General features: G+C 44.4%; 1 protein-coding gene across 1 annotated transcript in view; it reads left to right on the forward strand.

Annotated features, from left to right (window-relative positions):
• LOC128708768 (collagen alpha chain CG42342) overlaps positions 1–19,278 on the forward strand; it is an 85,439-nt gene that overhangs the window by 53,230 nt on the left and 12,931 nt on the right. The window contains exons 5-10 of the mRNA XM_053803748.1: positions 4,446–4,481; positions 4,835–4,906; positions 8,092–8,160; positions 12,441–12,620; positions 12,699–12,804; positions 12,907–12,995. Coding sequence (XP_053659723.1) covers positions 4,446–4,481; positions 4,835–4,906; positions 8,092–8,160; positions 12,441–12,620; positions 12,699–12,804; positions 12,907–12,995 — 552 coding nt within the window. The remainder of the gene's footprint in view (positions 1–4,445; positions 4,482–4,834; positions 4,907–8,091; positions 8,161–12,440; positions 12,621–12,698; positions 12,805–12,906; positions 12,996–19,278) is intronic.

Here is a 19,278-nt window from a genome sequence, read left to right on the forward strand (position 1 = left end):
TTCTTGTCTAGCGCTTCCGTCTATAAGTACGAATGTGTACAACAAGTATGCACACCCAAACACGGACGCCGGGAATAACCCGGGAAAGGACCTTACTTTTTTTGTACACAAAGTACACAATTCTGCGTCCACAAACGATGCCTTCAGGACTTTTGCTGCAACGTGAGGTTGAAACGCTTGTGTATGGTTTTGCTACTCTGCCTCTGCGCTAGACACAACCGACCGCAGTTAAGAAATGGACGAACATAGAAAAAACACCCCATCCCTTCATAAACACCCACGAAAAGGATGGAGTGAATGGCTAAATGTGCGAAATATGTAGAAACCGTTTGTCTGCATTAAGTGCAAAATTCTTGTACCATCCCGCGGATCTATGACTTCTAGCATCCGGCAGTGCCATGACGGTACGAGAAGATGGCCTCCGGGGAGGACAGCCAGTACGTTCGCCCTGGCGTTGAGTTTTAATTTCCACACCCAAGCACACAGACAACGCCTCAGGCATGTACAGGACATGGTGCAAACTGTTTCGCATAATATACCGCGAGCCGGAACCGGGCGGAAACCAGGGACATAAAATTGTGGATTAACAGTCCACAGTGTGCTGGCAGTGCTGGCTGGTGCGATGGTGATGACGCCCAGCGGATAAACTATGAATAAACATCTACGATGGCAGCAGAAAGCACGGCACACAAAAACCAACATCCCTCAAAACATAACGCGAGGACAAAGAGACAGGAATTAGCAAAAAACCGTATGCCACCGTGCCACATTACCTTACGTTACGGTTAGCCGGTATGTCGGTAAAACAACGGATAAGCTGCATTTGTCTGGTGGGCGAAAACACCTTGGGCTAGAAGACCAAATTTATGTTTTCCTCCGAAACAACAAAAACATAATGCTGGATGGCTGTTTTGCTACGTTCCATACGACCTCTGGCTCCGTATCCTCGAGGAAAGAGCCTCGAGAAACTCATGAAGAAGTATATCATTTCATAATTACCCAGTTGGTGTAAAACTATGCGCCGGTCTGTGAGATGCCGTAGGTACGTTTAATGCTACTACCCAAAACTGCAAACATTATAACCTTCGTTTTCCTAAGACCATCCTGTGCTGTGAACATTCCGTAAGGTCGCCCAAATGCATGTGAACCCGACTCGCAAGCTCTACCATGCAACCATTATCTTTAGAAGGTTGGCACAGCTTATGGTCCGGAAAACAAACACTGCAGTGCTGGGAGGAAGTTTTTGGGGATAAATGGTAACGATAGTTTTGGAAAAGCTTCTGTGTATAAGTGCCGACATCGCTAATATACCTTTTGAATAAAAAAAAAAACAACTCTTAACTTGCCTCCCCAAGAAAAAACCGAAGGTATATTAACCCGGCAATAGTCATTTGAAGGACGAACCGCAATGAATACCTGTCGGAGTAGAGATTCACCCCTAACTATCAAGGTTAAGTGGAACGCTATCAAAGGGAAAACTTTTCAATAAGCTATTAACTCAGTAGATACTTTGACGTCCTAGTTTTTCTATGTCAATAGATGACTATCATCGTCCCGGGCACCGACCGTAGTAGCAACAACAGCAGCAGAGGTAAACAGCAGCGTTATCAATAGCCATTATGCACGGATGAAAGGTGAGATTGTTAAGGATCTCCAGTAGCAGTTGCTCTTTAGCTCCATAAAACGAACGAGTGCAAGAAGCCAACAAAAATGGTTCCTTCCAGAAACTCATACCGGTATAGCAACGAAATTCCTCCAAATATGACCTTTCATCAATGTTTAATCCTTTCTGTACAAAGCTTTTAGGGGAAAGCCCTTCGTTGTTTTACTAAGATCTCTTATTTCTGATTACTGTACAAAGCATAAAAACAAATCTTGGATATTGATATTTTACAGTTTCTGAAAAGAATGTATATTTAGAATACAAAGGAAATATTTTTTTTAGACAGATTTTTAGGTAAGGACACTAACTTTCAAGTTCGACATAGACATTGCTAAAACTTTAATAGAACAAAAGTATAAGAAATCATCTACAATTTGCAGTTTAAATAAATGACTGCTACTTAAAAAAAATGTTGCCTCAGACACTAAATCACCTTCCAGTAGTATGTCAAAACATACGCCCTCAACATCCTTCCATTGTTCCAGACTCATCACCATCATACCGGAAGCTCATCCAAAGCAAAACAAACGAAACAGGTGGAAGGAGTAAAACAAATTGAATTAAATTAATATAAATTAGTCGAAGCTATTTGAATAACGTTTATCTACACTCATTGAGAAAAAAAGAAGTTACCGCGGTAGGGTAACTTTTCCACCCATCGCAACCCGGGGGCAACCGGTAAGATCAGAGATGGCGGTAACTTTACCGATAAACTTTATCCGAATCGACCCCAGGTAAAAGTGGGGACCGCCCGGATGCGCTGTGCTTGTTCGGTTAAATTAAACTCCATCGAACTGAAGTTATTGGGTTGGAAATCCCTCAACAATTCCCTACCTTCGGGTGCTTTAGAGCATCAGCTCAAACCTCTAACCACTCCACCGATCTATTGCTTCTGTCAATATGGACAAAACGGATGGATGGAGCTTCACTTCACTGGGACGGGAGCAGCGGTAGCGTACGGCACCGGGAGCTGTATATAGAGGGGCTGGCTTTAAACCATGTGTTTTTGGTAGCTCGCATCGATCGGGCAACTTTGTGCTTCATTTTTCCACTCTCCACTGCTAGCCACATCTGCTGCGGCAAACAAACATGGTTCCTTGTACATTTCAACACATGTTAATTCATTTACCGAACCGAGCCGGCGAAGGTAAATACGTTCCGTTTCCTTTCGACGTACTTTTCAAACCCCCGCGGGATGGGATGGACCGAAGACTGCTTCCGTCGGGTTCTAGCACAAAACCACAACAGACTCACGTTGTTGGAAGCGGGTCAGCACGGTGCTTCACTCAATCAAGTCAACCCAGCACCGAGCGGGCGTTGATGGTTTACTGTTTGCACTGGAATCAAGCCCAGCGGAATCGTCGAGCGTACCATAATAAAACGATACGCATTCCGCATCCGACACCGTGTGTACTTGCTAAATTTGACTGATCTGCTATTTACTTTTGCGTTGGTTCGGTCCGCTTTCGCTTTGTAAAGCTTGTAAGGCGTCACACTGTGGAGTTCTCTGAAACGGCGAGTCCTCGCAGTCTATTCTCCGTGCTGTAAAGAACATTTTTTGAATATTCCGTTGTAATTCGCGGGTAACACGTGCCAATCGCGTTAGTTTCGTGCCATCTCAAACTTTGGAGAATGTTTATTGTAAAACAGTCCATTCCAAGGATCAACATTATTGGAAGTAGCGAATGGTTTCCCATAAAACTTGATCACTGTGCGATGTTTTTTCGTTCGGCTCGTAAATAAGGCACAAAACAGCAAACGTACCCTGTGCTTCGAGTTTAGACACCATTTCAAGCCCATAATCGTAACCTTCCCGAGTCGAGAAACAGGTGCTATAAACACCAGTGCATTTCGATAAGCTGGCTCCTTTGCATAGGATGTTGGAAACGGTACGAAATTTCCATTTTATGGTTAGCATTATAATAATTCTATATTCAAAGTCCGTGGACTCGTGGAGTTACCTCTTACCTCGTCTACTGCACATTGCCACTTGAAGTCAAATCGAATAAATGGAACGTCAATTTGCACCTCATGATGGGCGGACATTACGTTTACGATTTATCGAACCCATCCGATGCAACCATTGGCTGGCCAACGGTGGTATGGCACCTGTCAGTGTGGATGGAGTGTTTTGCATACAACTACCACTAACTAGTATGTCAGTTGGTGTTCATTCAGGAAAGTAATCTCTCGATTCCATCACAAACATAACTCTATTATAGAGTTACTGTCCCTGATATTATCTCCTCCCTTCCTGTCTGCGCGGCTTATGGCCTTCGATATCAGTGGACCCCTATCATTAGTCCACCTTGCGGATGATCCTTACCGGAACTCGCAATAAAACGAGTGTGAACCCTGAAAAGTGTTTAAATAAACTTTCGCCAGAGCTCGCAATCGCTTGTTGGTCAGTAGAGTGGGTGAGCTGGCTTGCAATACTAAACGGTTCGGGAAATTGGCTGCGTCCCCATCTGTACATTCATCTTGTTGAGAGCTTAAGAACAGTATGCAACCCCTCACATCGAATGCAACTATCTTCTGGCATGATCTCGTTTCGTTATTTATTACTTGGAAGTTTATCTTTCCTACGATAAGACATCAGACTCCAAGAAATAGCGGGGGAGAATATGGAGTTCCTTAACGGGAAGATGACTATCCGGCTAATCGAATTGTTCTTCTTCTCTTCCTTTCTTTACATCTCGTGTTGCGCTGCTCACCTTTGACAACAACTCTATCCGGATGCGACACTGCTGCACACGTGGCAAAAACCCCATTCCACCAACAGGGTCCGATAGGATTAGACGGACCGAAAGGCGAACCGGTAAGTATCTCGTGTGTCCGACCGGAACCCTCCACCCGTGTTGCGTGTTGTCGGTGCTGCCGCTGCATTTGCCTTACCGACCGAGCTTCCCACACGGCCACAAACTCATTTGTTTGCATTTCGTTATTTTTCCGCTCAATTTATGCTCTGTCTAATCTAGTCGGGACGGTCGTGTACATGGATACTCGCATGAAAAGGCAATACAGTGTGGTGGGTCAACCGAGTACACACGTTCAACATACTTCGAACGACACACACACATGCAGCACAGGAACAGGACGATTCAATTAAAATGTTGGTTTTCCTTCCTTTTTTTCTCCCCATATTTCTCCACCGACAACCCACCATGCCAGGGACGACCGGGCGACAAGGGCTCGAAGGGTGAAGTTGGCGCACCTCCGATAGACGTGTTCCAGACGGTGAAGGTAATTTATCTAAGCACCAATTGCTCATTCCAGCGTTTTGGGATGCTGGATTGGTGTGTGTTTTTTATTTTCTTCCAGTGCCTCTCTCTCTTTCTCCCCTCATTTTTTTACTCTTTCCGCCCCGATCGTTGGGTTCACTACCCATTCTCTCTCCGCTGATGTTGTCCAGCAGTTTGATCTTCCAGGCTTTCTACGTCACGTGAAGCAGCAGAACAACCCGAGCGAAGCATCCATCACACGAGATGTTACTGATAATAATTTGATTTAAATTTTTGCCTATCGTCTCCATGCACCCTGTCTGGCCGAGTGTCACACAGTTACGGCGCGTCCTAAAGCGAACACCATTTGGTATGCATGAATCGCCACAGCATAACGCAACCCGTAATGAAACGTAACGAGCTCCGGAACAGCTCATGGAAACTGACTCGCCTCGGGACAGACCCAACAGTGTGGATCGGACAGAATGCAATTCCTATTCAAGCATCCTTCAATGGGAAGCGTTTGAGCGTTTGATTGCTCCTTCCCTGGAGGCCTTTACCGTGGTCAACACTGTACTGCGCCCTACGGAGAGTGGATTAAGCCGTACCCGTAAGCGTACGGCACGCAGACAGTTGGGGTTAATTTGAGAAATGTCTCTTGCACCGTCGGGCCTCCCTCCAGTGTCATGACCTGTCTTTGGCGATGCAATCGGGCTATGTCTTGGCCGCCTGCATTCGAGAACGGCAGAACGGCACGATCCGATGACTTATAATAACCGAGCGATAATAGTCGCCGGGCAAACATCCGATGGAAGCAGGCACGTTGGAATGTTAAGTGGGAATGGAGTGCCGTGATTTGATACACACCTCCTTGCGGTGACGATACAATAGACGAGTGATGTAGTTCATCGTTGTACTCTACAACAGTCTCTGCTCAGTGAAGCAAGTGTACGCAGATGACGATGTAATTATGATTAATTAATTAGCCAATTCCCAGCATTTTCAAGCTCCCGCTTCGATAGTTCACTTCAAAGCCCTTTTCTAGGAGGGGTTTAAGAAACTTGGAGAGCACTTATAGCCTCCAAGTCCTCAAAGACACAACACCGCGGTGCTGCACACTCAAGCGCACCCATTGAATTCTTTCGTCAGTGGAAAACGAATTATGAGCTGGCTAATCGATCGCCCAGTTGCTTTTTATTGGCTCCATTCTGTGGTTAGACTACGCGAGGTAGTTTGCACAACACAATGGACGATCAAATTTAAAGATAAACGTCGAATGGAGTCCTGCGCTTGGTACCGGCACTAATTCGATAGGAAAATGGCTGCCAGGCGGTTTAGGCGATCCACTTACACAAATGAAGCACTCACTCTCCCGGACATTCTTCGCGAGACGTTTCCCCAGTTTCACAAAATGCCGCTGGTGCGGTTGTTGTTGTTACGCGAATCAATGTCATCTTAAGTGGAAATCCGTGCCGCCATAATATAATCCATCCCTGGGTCTGCACCATTGTTTTCGGCTGGTTGGAGTAAACAAGGAATCGCGAAACACTGAATCAATTTATTAATTAAGTCCTAGGCGAATGTACACTTTGCACGCAAAGCGTCCCACCTACAACAGACGACTCGAACTACATTAAACAGATACTCTGGTCACGGACATCCGTGCCTGGTGGATAATGTTTCGAGCGGACCGTTAGAAAATTTCCACTTGTCCCAAACCTCCAACGCCCGGTACAAACGTAGGAAAAATGTAATTTAATTTTTCCAACATCCCTAGCGGGGAGATGTTGATGCTGATGAAAACTCGTTCACCCGGGACCCCGGGCAATGGTGAAATCTTTTGCGAATGATCTACACGCAGGGTTCGTTCGTTCCGCTCGGCACGGTGCTCCCTGGCGGCGACTCCTCCTCATGGCAGCAGCAGTGGGTCAAATAAATTGACCAGAGGTTACAAATCGGACGGAGCAAAGTCAATGGTCGGTAAATGGTCCGAAAAGGAACAAATTAAATTTCATATCGTCCGGCGACATTTGGTCCGCCCGACATGTGTTGCGCTGTATGGTTCGGTCTCTTTCTCTGCACACCGTTCTCATTCCACTGTTACTTTCCTCACACACGCAATAGTCGCCTGTCTGATTAGCGTGATAACAAGAGGGAGGACGGACACATCCGCATGGACTAGTGATGGTAAAAACGAGTTTCAGAACCAGGGTACCAAACAATTTTATAGTAGGCTATGGACCCGGTTGCAAACTAGCAGGTTCGGAGCAGGTTCTGAACCCACAACTTCAAACTAACAACTCCGAATCAACGGCTCCGAACCCTCGATTCCATGACAACAGCTTCAAAACAACGAACTTTGATCCTACAGCTCCGTAGATGGTCTGAACCAACGGCTTCGTTTCCGGTGGTTTGGAACTTTAGATTTGCTCCGGAGCAGCTTGGTCCGTTTAGTTCGAAAAAACCGTTGACGTCATAGGTTCAGAGACGTTGATTCGGAACCGGGTTCGGAACCATAGGTTCAAAACCGTGATTTTGCAATCATTGGTTTCGCCGTTGGATCGGAACCATTGTTCGGTCCAAAACACACATCACTAGCACGTATGTATGGATGGTGTATGGTGATCGTACATGAGTGCTGTTCACTCCATCTCACCATCGTAATATGTGCTACCCTTAAAACGTGTTTTTTTGGTACTGCAGAGAAAGAATGACCACGACCATCAACCAGCTCGTGGAGCATACCCCGTGAATGTATGAGTGTGGTCATTTATGTAATATTAAACTGGAAATTGTTTCCTTCCTCTGACGGCGGGGATTTTTTTTACCGGAACCAATGTTGCGCCATTGTTTCCCACGGCGACGCAGCATCCCATTCGTTGGGCATTTGGCCAACAATCCTTAGACGCTCTGCATCGTATTTGTACATCTTTCCCAGTTTCTACTTTGAATTCTGCCGGTGGTTGATAATGTAACTTGTTTTTTTTTTATTATAATTTCATTTCCACGCATTTCACCATTTCCACGGACATCCATTGCTTCTACTGTATCTAACATTTCCCATATCCCATACTTCTATGCTAACAATCGACCGGCTTCGCTGCACCCGGAACGCACCATTTGCGAACGGTTGCGAACATGTGCGAAATCCACAACATCACCGGGCGCTGGACGCTTGGACCTACGATTCATCCGGACCCGGTGCAGGGATTAAAGCGATCCGTAACGACACTGCGCGGTGGCTCGTTAGGCTACGCAGAAATCGTAGCCGTGAAGGTATATTGCTTTGGGTGTTTTTGTTGCTTACTTCCCGTGTTGCTGATAGAGTTGATAGTTGATGTGTAGTTTGCCGTTTGTGTCTCACCTGTTTCCCCACACCGATACACGCGCAGAGTTGCACTCTCTCGCCCAAGAGTCACCCGTTCCTATAGCACTGCTAATCTATCGTATCTGTAGTTCGCTGTTTTGGTTTCGTTTTTTTTTCTACTGTAGTTTTAGTCTAGTGCCTGGGGTGTTGGTTTTTATTTGCATGTTACCAGCACACGCTTTCGTTGAATGTCCCGCACCCAACTAGATGCCGATGATCGGTCCGAGTGCCCCGTTGGTCCCGGCACGGTGGTTGATCGGGTTCGAAAGCGGATTAGCATGAGTACCGACCATCGGCCAACCATCAAAAATATGTACCACTCCTGCGATTCCTCCCGTTCACCTCCGGGCGCAACGTAGAATAGGATGCGAATTGAAATTCGCCCACTGTTCCAGAGCGGGGGCTGTTGATCTGTATTTTCCTGTTGGAACTTAGTTAGTACTAGCGGTAGCTTTAACGACTTGCCTTCCTGTGGCTTTATCCTCTGCGCTGCTTCATCATCATGGTGTGAGTTCCTGTTTTCCTTCCCGTGGTCTGACGGTTTAATAAAAAAAGGAGCAAGAAAAAAGCAAACCAAGCCCAACAAGCTCTATCTAGTCGTTATCTTTGCTGGAACCATGCTTTCATCTGGGATGTTGGTAGTCGTTTGCTATTATTAAAATCCCCTACCTCGTCTATAGCGCGCGGGGAAATCTCTAAGCAGGGAGCGGAGCTTTAGAGGAGAGCCGTTCCTCGGCTACATCCGGCGCCAAAGTTAACCAGAAAGTCAGTACAAAAAGTCAACAATGTTTCAAGCTGCGGGGCCTGCACAGTGTATTGGAGCGAACGCCAGAGCTGGACGAAAAAAGTAGCTCCAGATGGGCTTAGTACATTATGAAAGATAAAAGGACTTATAAGTATATTTCTTATTCTCTCCGAGTAGCAATATTCTTCGTTGGAAATTATTTCTTAACAATCTTCAAAAGCTCTACTTTCCGACCGGTTCTGCTGTTTCGCCAGAGATGCTCGCTGTTGTCCACTGTTGTCCGCTGACGCTGTAAAGCACACCACATTAAAGAGTGCATAAAGTACGGATTTAATATTAAGCAGCAGTCCGACCCATCTCTAAGGCTCCATCTACACGTTACGCTCGTTAAACAGCGCCAATGTTCCCGCCAAACATCATAACTTCCACTCAAGGTGCAACTAGGATTTTTGTTTCCTTTGTGCTACAAACCACGGTAAATCGTGCCAGCCAATGCTGAAAACTTCCCATTTGGGTGTAACTTTCCCAGTGGGGATAACGTGAAAATCATTTCAGGCTCGGGCTCTAAAGCGGCGAATCGATAAATTTTGAACCAACGGCCACATTGGAGCACCGAGTCCAATCTCGGAATGTCGCAGAACAACGCACACGTGTAGCATAAACTTGTCGTACCATAACCGTAATACTTGTTTGCGTTCACATGTTCTCTCGAGTTTCGACAAAACGTCCGGTAACAGATTCGCTGACCGAATGGAAGTGGTCCGTCCGAGGGCCAAGAAAACACACTACATCCATTTTCCTCAGGCATATCACGCTTTCCACCGTCTGCGGGATGGCGAGTGGCCTCTAGTGCTGTTGTTTTATTGTATGTTTTTAATTAAAAGCAATATTTTATTAAGTTTTTCTTTGGCTCCCTTATATCGGACCGATGCGGGACGAAGTTCTTCGTCCTGTTCTGCTCTGGTTCGGGGACATTTATTGGAACCGATCCATAGCATCATGTCCTTCCATCTGGTTTCGTTTTGTGTTCTACACTCCGGTCACATTCCATCACTTTGTTTTCCCTTTTGGTGTGTGTGTGCGTGTGTGGAAAATGTGTTTTTCTCCCAAAGGTCCTGGACACTTTTTGTCTCACTGCCAGGACAAAAATGTGATGCTTGTCTTTTGGGTAAAAATTGTTTACTTGGTGAATGCAAGGAACTTGAGCTGAGCTGCCATTACCCGGGATTGTTTTTTTTTTGTGTCTGTACTGACATTGACTCGACGCAGCCCGAGTTTGGGAAACTTGTTCCCACATTTCTGTTCCACCGCAACGTAAGCATTATTTGACAAGTATTGAATTGGACATTCGTAACACGGGTCGACCGTTGGTACGACTGTAATTTGTGCAAAACAGCTGGAAATTAGTTGACATTTATTGGTCTTACACGTGGCTAGTAGCACGTGCGACCTAACCGAAATTCCTATGAAAGGTTACAAAGCCAGAGAGCAAAGGAGGGTTCGGGCGGCGGTAATAGTTTGGCGACAGATTTACCATCCACTTTTCGGTCATCACGTTCCTATTTTTGTTTTATTTGCATATCTGTGTGTGATTCACTTCCCTGTGCGATGCCACCACCCTTTGCGCACCTGCAATCCAAATCCTTCGGCACAACTTTCGCACAACCCGTTACTCCCTTACCTTACCCGTGCACGCGTGTGTCAGGATCTGCAAGCGGCCGGTCATAATGTGTCCGCGGCAAACATCATCCAGCTGAAGGTAAGTTAAGCGCTTCCAGTACGAGCGCTCGGTTTTGGGTCATATATTGCTAGCGTGATGTGTGCTTCATCAGGGTTCGCCATTCTCGCAACTTTGCTACGGTACGAACATTTACGGCTTGGCCTTCTTTGATCGGGACTTCTGGCGTCTTTGCAAGCGACTATAAGAATTCATAATTCAATGTACGCAAAGAGGGACAAGAAAATCTATTTTGGTTTCATCCATTCCATAGATGCATCTCGAACTCATCGATTTATCCGCTGTATTTTGTCCGTACATCCATGTGCCTGAAATTCGTTACTTCGCCGACAATCATATCTAAACATTCCGACATCATTTGCTTTTCAATTTCATTTCGACTGAAACCATTGTGGTAGGTGTCGGTATGCTGCGGGGTTATTTGTCTTTTCAATTTCATAAATTATATTTCCCAAGATGAAACACGGTCCACTTCTGTCGCCATGCCGCCTTCTCCGCGCATCCTAGCCACTGTTACAAACGACATTCATTTTTCATCCACCCTTCATCTGATGGCCGTAGTATGATCGCGTGTAATAGATACGTGGAGAAGATTCCGTTCTCGCATGCGTGTGTGTGTAGTAGTAGTAAGGTGAACCGAAAGCTTCGAGCCATACCATCTCCAACGGGCCCGGGATGGGTTAAATTTGACCAGCTTTCTAATCCCGCCCGTACCGGTGTGTTGAACCCATGCTCGCCAATCTCCATATCCTTTCGCCCACAAGTGATCAGGCGGGGTTTTTGCGGCTATTCTCCATCGCGAAAAATAAAATACACTCACTCCATGCATGCTGCATGTTGCTTCGTAGTACCATCTTACATAAGTAGTAGTGCAACCGTGATAGTGTAGCGTTGTTCTTGCATGCTCAAGTGGGCACGCAAGCTGAATGGCACTCGAGTCGCTCGTCCTCGGCTGAACCTGGTGTGAAGGGGCTGCGTGTGGTACGCGCGGCCTTGCACCTTACCCAATCTCGGCGACATCCGAGATGAATGGTTGGACGGGTTAGATGGATGGTTTGCATCACTTCCAGAAAGATGCATGATAAGGGCAAGCGTACGGAACCGAAACCGAGCAAACGGTGACAGCGAGATGTATTTTGAGCGCAACAGAAAAAAAAGCACACGGATAAGCTACCGGGTAAAAGGTAACGTAACCCAAGTGTGCACACACACACAAAACGAAACGTCTAAGAGAACAGTGAAGAAATGGGTTTTTGGTTGGAGCACACGTGCCCGCACGCTATCTACCGTCAAGTGGACGAATGACAGGTGACGCTCTTCTCAGAAGGGTAAGGCAACTACTGCCCATTGCCTACTACCACTTGGCCAGGTTGTAACTGCGTTGACATTTTGTCATCTTGAACAAATTGTACATCCGTCCTGTGCCAAGTGAGCTCCGACACACCACTGCTCGGCATGCCACAACCTGTACTGCCCGAGTGATGAAAGATGCATTCCCTTACCATCCAAAACCCGTCCACCGTGAGCCACCGTACGGAGAGATGATGGTTTGTGGTTGCCATTGAGATCTTCTCGTACGGTTGGTACTCTCACGCCACTAGAACCAGTCAAGAGGACTTACGAGCTCGAGTGCCAACACGTTGGCGTTGTCCTCGGTACCAAACGGGTGCTTCGGCTCGCTAATTTGATTCCGTGATTCGTTCCAGGGTGAACCTGGTGAGCCGGGACCACCGGGACCTCCCGGTCCGCCCGGTGCGTCCGGAGCGATTGGGTTGGACGGACGTCAAGGGCCGCCGGGTGATCCGGGACTGAAGGGAGATCCTGGTCCACCGGGCGAAAAGGGCCCTGTCGGTAATCCTGGAACACCGGGTCTGCCAGGCTCAAAGGTAATGGGCACACTGCATAACATTCGTACATACATGGATACATGGTTATTAATTTACCTTTATTAACACTCTCGGCAGGGCGATCGGGGCGATAAGGGTGATCGAGGTCTAACGACACATTTCAAGGGTGATCAATTCCCAGCCGGCATCATAGAAGGTCCACCGGGACCTCCAGGACCACCTGGTAAGTAGATTTACATACAGAAATGAAACGACTTGCTAATTATTGATGATTTTTTCGACAAAAATCTCCTCAAACTTACTAACATAAATATTTTATCATCAGGACCACCGGGCGATAAGGGTGATCCGGGACCAGAAGGACCTCCAGGACCGCAGGGCGAAAAAGGACCACGAGGCAAACGAGGCAAACGAGTAAGTAATGAGTGGTTTTATGCAGCACATTGAAATTTCCTTTCACAATCAAGACGTTGACGATGACCGAAAGACAAAATACTTGCGAAATAGTGTAAATAGCGTGCATTACAGCACAGTGTGTTTCTTGTATTGCCGTTTGCTTAAACAAAAACAATAACATGTAGCTATAACATTGAACAGCCTCAGCACGTGGTACTAACATTAGAATTATTGATAGCTAAAATAGCGTATTTGTTTTCCCAGTTTTTGCTTGTTTGCTGCATGAGTTTACTTTCTCTCTCGTTTGAAATTCGATTTTATATCTTTTGCTAACAAACAAACAATAAAAACACTTTCCAATCTGTACGCAGGACGCGCGTCAAAGCTATGATACGTAGCGCATCACCCAGGGAAAACAAACAACGGAAAAGTGAAACACACACCCTCACAGGCTATCGCCAAATCTTTCCAAATCACACACATAAAACAAGATGAAAGAGATAAATTTCAGCCGAAAAAGGGTTTGTGCTTGGTGCAAAAGATTTTTGTTTTTGCACCGTTTCTCATTTGTGGTGAAAAAATGGAACCCAGAATGAAACCTCCCCGGGCACGAGGAGAAAAAAAATCGACCACAAACGTATCGCATGGATCGCTTCTGCTTCCAGCACGAACACGTGCAATCGTATGCGGAACGATTTTTGGTGCATGCTCTAGTATAAAAGCTTGTTGCAAAATAAAAATAAACCGAAACGAACGCAAACGCTGCCGAAATAATCACGAGGCCGGGATCGTTCGCGGGCAACAGAACAAACAGGGCAGTGAGTGCAGTGGAAACGCCCGTTGGTACGATTTCACACGAGATTGTTGTCCGGTGGGCCCCGTGGAACCATCCCGTGCTGACAAATATTGCCTTGTCCGGTGGTGGTAAGGTCGGGCAATAAAAATTGTATTTAATTTAATTGGATTCCTTCCGCCATCACCGTGCGGACGAGCAATGGTTTCGGGCCTTTTGTTTGCTGATGTTCTGGATGATGTTTTTTTTTTTGTTTTTGTTTTTTGGTACAGATGAGTTTGAAATAGGTGGAGAAAGATACATCTTCGATTTTATTTTTCAACACACACATTTGTTTTGTGTGTTGCTTGTTTCTCCAATCGTTTGAGTGACAGATATCGTCTTTTGGCGTTTTTCGGTGAACCAGTGCATGGAGTTGAAATGTATTGGAGTTTATCGGGGCACCATCTAGCAACTGATACCCGACACCTTGCTTTGATCCATGAGTTCCTCGTCGTTTCTATGCGCATCCACTAATAATGAGATTCCACAAAATCACGCTCATTCAGTATCTTGTGTGGTTCCACGTTCACCAAACCCTTTCTATTCCTCTCGATGTCCTAGTATGCCTGTGTGCGTGCTTATTTTTAACATGTTTATTAGAATCTCTGCCCATCAAAATGAAATCGAACGGATTTTCCCTGTTGCTCGCATGGTAACAACATCAAAGGACCTTTCAATCATCACCATCCAGTGACAGCATCGTCGTCATGCTTGCCACCCACTGTCCATTTTCTTTCGTCCGGGGCGCGACCATAAATTACATTGGAGTGCACGGTACATCATTAATGCATAACCATCACACGCTCGAACGATGGTTCGGCGTTTAATCAATGGGCCAGCTCCTTTCGATGGCTGACGGGCGGATTGCGAATGTATGATGTGCGTCTTCCACATGTCATTATCCGATGTTTTGCTCGATAGATTGGTAAAGCTCGTGTTACGATAAACAGCATCCAAATCAATTCACTGTGCAACGCAATGAAACGCGTGTAAATGATCGTGATCAGTGGTGTGATCGTTCCACGGTGAACAACCACCCTTGGAATGGATCTTTTCTAAAGAGAAATGTAAAATGCTTCAATGGTAAAAATGTATTTAGAAGAAAGAATATTATTTTGAATCCCGATAAAGCAGTTTTCGATGCTTAAGGAGAAATACACACTACGCACGTTTGAACAATTCTAACATTTTGATGTTGCATTTCGTCAGATTTCAAGATCTCAAGAGCATCCTAATTAATACGTTACGTTTAATGTATATACTCAAAATTCCTAGAAAAATTATAAACCGTTTGAGTTGAAAGGTATTCTTCTTCCGATGTTGCGAAGGATTATTAAAATAAATTATGTTTCATGTAGAACAAATTCAGAACGAATTCAGTTCAAAGTCTTTAGCTTTCTGCTAGTTAATTAAAAATCTATAATTCCAATTTCCAATCCTGTTCCATAATCAATTGTCCAAGTCTCGTGAAGTAAATCTACTAGGAGGAAGGCTTTTAATTCGAATTAAATCTGTAGATACTCTTATCATTCACAAACTATTCTTTGTATTCTTCAATGTGTATTCTAGAGAAGATATTGCTCATTAATTAAAATGGATATCCTTGGCATCGTCAAATAGATCTTTTTTTAGGAATTCTGAAGAGGTATCGCCTCGTAATAGGATATTGTACTAAACCCAAAGTAATTGCTTATATTTTTCCGGTAGATCAATATTCAAACATAATGTCGATAAAATTGAGTTGAATTAAAATTGAGTGAGTAATTAATGTTTCAATTTCACTGAAAGTATTCAATATTTCCTGCAGTTTGTAGTTTGTGGTCTTATATTTTTAAGGGCACATTACCAACGAGTAATTTAATTAAACATCAATACATATTAAACATAAACCACTACACTGCAACATAAATTACAAAAACAAATTTCACTCCTGTCTTTATTGCTGTGGAAGATTACAATTGAACAAAATGTTTAACAACGCTCAAATTTCTCTGCACAATATTACATATAATCTGATCCATCCTAAAACAAAATGACTCTCGTCCTACCGCTGCATCCAACCCACGGCAGGCAGGAGAACCGTTCACACTGCTCAGCTTTGCTCGATGAACCATAAATGCAGGCTTGACCGAGTAGACCAATGCCGGAATCGGAAAACAAAAGCCATTAAACTCGTTCGCGACACCGGTTTTGCTGCGTCGGAAATGGAATGTGCCTAGAACTACCTAAGTGGCGGTGTAGCCTGACTGCCCGGAAAGTGGAAAAGTTTCGGTTTTGTTTCGTTAAAACAAATTTCGTGCTCGTACGTGGCTTGTGCTGTGGGCGTCAAACACCAATGCTATTAAAGTTTTCACTTGCAATTTCCCGACAGTGGTATTTTTTTTTGTTTGGTTTTGGGAAATTAGTACCTCCCCTAGCCCAACCAATGCCAACAATCCAATAATGCCCAACCGTTTAATCTCCCCCTCGTTTCGGGTGAAACATTCAGCCACCCATGCAACAATGCGCCTGATGAAGCACAAAGTGCATCGTTCGGCCACTGCAATGAGTGCAATTATGCTGCTCGATGGATTTGCCATTCAAATGAATGTCGAAAACGGGGGTTCGCTTGGGTGAGTTTATGAACGGTGAAATGTAGTGTGCCTGAGTTGTTTCAAAAGTAATGATTAAAAAACCCACATACGCTTAACGGTCAACCAAAACTGCGTGGGAATCCAATGTAAAACTATGCACTTTGATACATAATTATTTCAACACAACTTTGTGAACATTCCTATGCAATCACATTATTTCGCTCTATGATACTGTAGCCATAAAAATTACCCACTGATCAATTCAATTGAATGCGCAAAAGGAAACATAAGTGAGATTATGGTTATTTATTGAATAGTAGTCATTGGTTTGCTTAACATTATTAATTTTGTGGTTACAATACGTTACACGTCGCGCACTCGGCATTCATCATGCTGTAGGGATTCGTTGTGCCTTTTTTATGCTCATCACACCACAAAACAACAGTACCTGAACGAATTGGCTTGTGTGTTGATGTTGAACCGTGTAGCGGGGGTTTAACGATAGTGATGCCATTATTTCAATGTGGATTTAATAAAATGGCAACCCTGTGCGCTTTGTAATGGCCGTCCGATGGTGAGGAATGGACCGTACGCGGATGACTGTCACCGTAGATAACGGCGCACACCAAATAGTAAAAGAATAACAAAAAAGGTCAAAAGGACACCCACTTACACACACACACACCCACTAGAGCATACTCCAACTGCCGGAACAAATCCGCAAAACCACTAACGATTGGTAACCGCATCGGCCATAGCCCTAGTGACAGGCTCACTTTTCGATGCATCACAACCCGGTGCTTCAATCCGCACCGCCAAAACTATCTATTACTGGACCATCACGTGTACACCGCCACACATTCATAAGGCCATTTCGTACGCGTATGTCGCACCGTTTGGAGGATTTATGTTATCAATAGTGTTTTACCAATTTTCGCTGCGGCGCTTCGATCCCGAAGCTAAGTGAATGCGAGTTGTGTCCCAAAATACAAAGCATAAATTACTGGCACAATATGGTCGGTGTGGTGCATTGTCCGGCCCGTGAGGAGAAGAATGTTCGCACCGGCCGCGCAGGATCATGGTACGCCACCGACCCGGAGCACTTTTACGCACTGGCCATCGATTCGCTCGCACGCCATCGATAAATTTCCTGCGGCTATGATTTATTCAATTTTGCCCATTCATCCCATCCGACAAGCACGGGAAGAACTTTGTGTACATCCCATATGTAGGAAGTATCGATGGGTTGTTGGCAAAAAAAAAAGGCATTTATCCATTTGTTACTCTTTGCCGTGGTGGTTGCTCTCGGTTGCGATCGGTAAAGAATAACAACACTCCACATTTTCAACAACAATGCACTTTCCCACCAGCACACAACCGAACGTACTCACCAAAAACCGGCGAAAGTGTTGACGATTCGTGGTGGTTTTTACGTGGGCAGGACAGAAACGATGGTTTAATTTAACTCATCCTCCACCATCCGGTGTGCAGGGATGCCGGTGTCTCTGGATTCCCACCATTAAAACAACGCTCATTAGGCGTGAAATCACGTAATTTGTGAAGTTGTGAAGCATTGAATTGCTACTCCAGCGTATACCCACGTGACGTTCGCGTACGTGCCGGAGCGATCGATCAAAATTTTCGGAAAATCGTCACTTATATCATTTCATTTCGCTTGAATTGTGAGTGCGAGGCACAGTTTGCGCAATTTGTTCAATCAGTTTTGCATGAATCAGTCAATCACAATTAAAACGAGCGGCAATCGAAATCGATGCCGCTCTATCCGCTTACACCCAACGAAGAGTACACGGTGTAATTCGACTCATATTTCATCCGCCTTTTGCAAAAAAGTGATTGCACATGCAACTATGCAAATGGTCGACATTGTTAGTGGGTTTTTTTAACCTCTACATGATCAACCTCTTCGCAAGAAAAACAATATAATTTTAATGTTTAATAATTGGAATAAACTGGTATGCAAAATTACACTTTCAGGGGGTAGTACACTCTGACGGATAGAAGAACTTTCAGTTAAAATTGATTTTCACAATCAATAATGTTAATTGCAATAACTTCGGATGAGTATAGCTATAATTGCAATACAAAAATTTAAAAAACATAAAATACTTAGGGTTAATTTTGCTACAATCCTAGTAGCTACATTAGGCATTATTGCTCGTTATTTCAACGCTTCACCGCAACGGAAAGGAATGAAAAAACGAATTATGGACGTAAAAACAAAAAAAAAACATTCTTCTTACTTCAATCAAAATTCTGTCAACGTACGTAGCCAGTCTTTAACATATTGAAAAATGAAATTTCAGCATAATTCATCAAAAAAATAACAGATTTTTTTTATAGAAAAAGCAACGACAGGCAAACATACTTGCACCGAAAAGCCATTAAGACAAGATAAAAAACTATAACAAAATTTAAAAATGAATTCGTAAAAGATGAACCATTTTTCAGACATGATGTCTGTTAACTGTGCAAAAATGAGTTGAAGTTAGCCATATTATGCCGTTTTACTTTCGGAATGTTGTGATATTGCTTCGCTTTTCGACCAGTTAACTTTGAGACGAATTGTCTTCAGAACTTTGGACAGATGTACTGTAAGCTAGGCACTCACAGGTAGACATCGATCTTTACACAACAGGATCCTATGCGTACCAATAGGCCGTACGCACGTCTTTTTATTGAGCTTTGGACAAATTAAGTTGAATAAAACCAGAAATGGACGTAAATTTCTGGAATTTGTAGTGCCTCTAACGAAGAAGAAAGCGATGCTATACAATAAAGTAAACCTGAAAGGCAAATTTATCGAATCGTGTAGAGTGTGCTACCTCCTTAATTGAACTGAATCAACATTAAGCTTGAGCAGAAATCAATTTCA

The sequence above is a fragment of the Anopheles marshallii genome, chromosome 2 (genome assembly GCF_943734725.1).
Source record: "Anopheles marshallii chromosome 2, idAnoMarsDA_429_01, whole genome shotgun sequence".
NCBI classification, from domain to species: domain Eukaryota; kingdom Metazoa; phylum Arthropoda; class Insecta; order Diptera; family Culicidae; genus Anopheles; species Anopheles marshallii.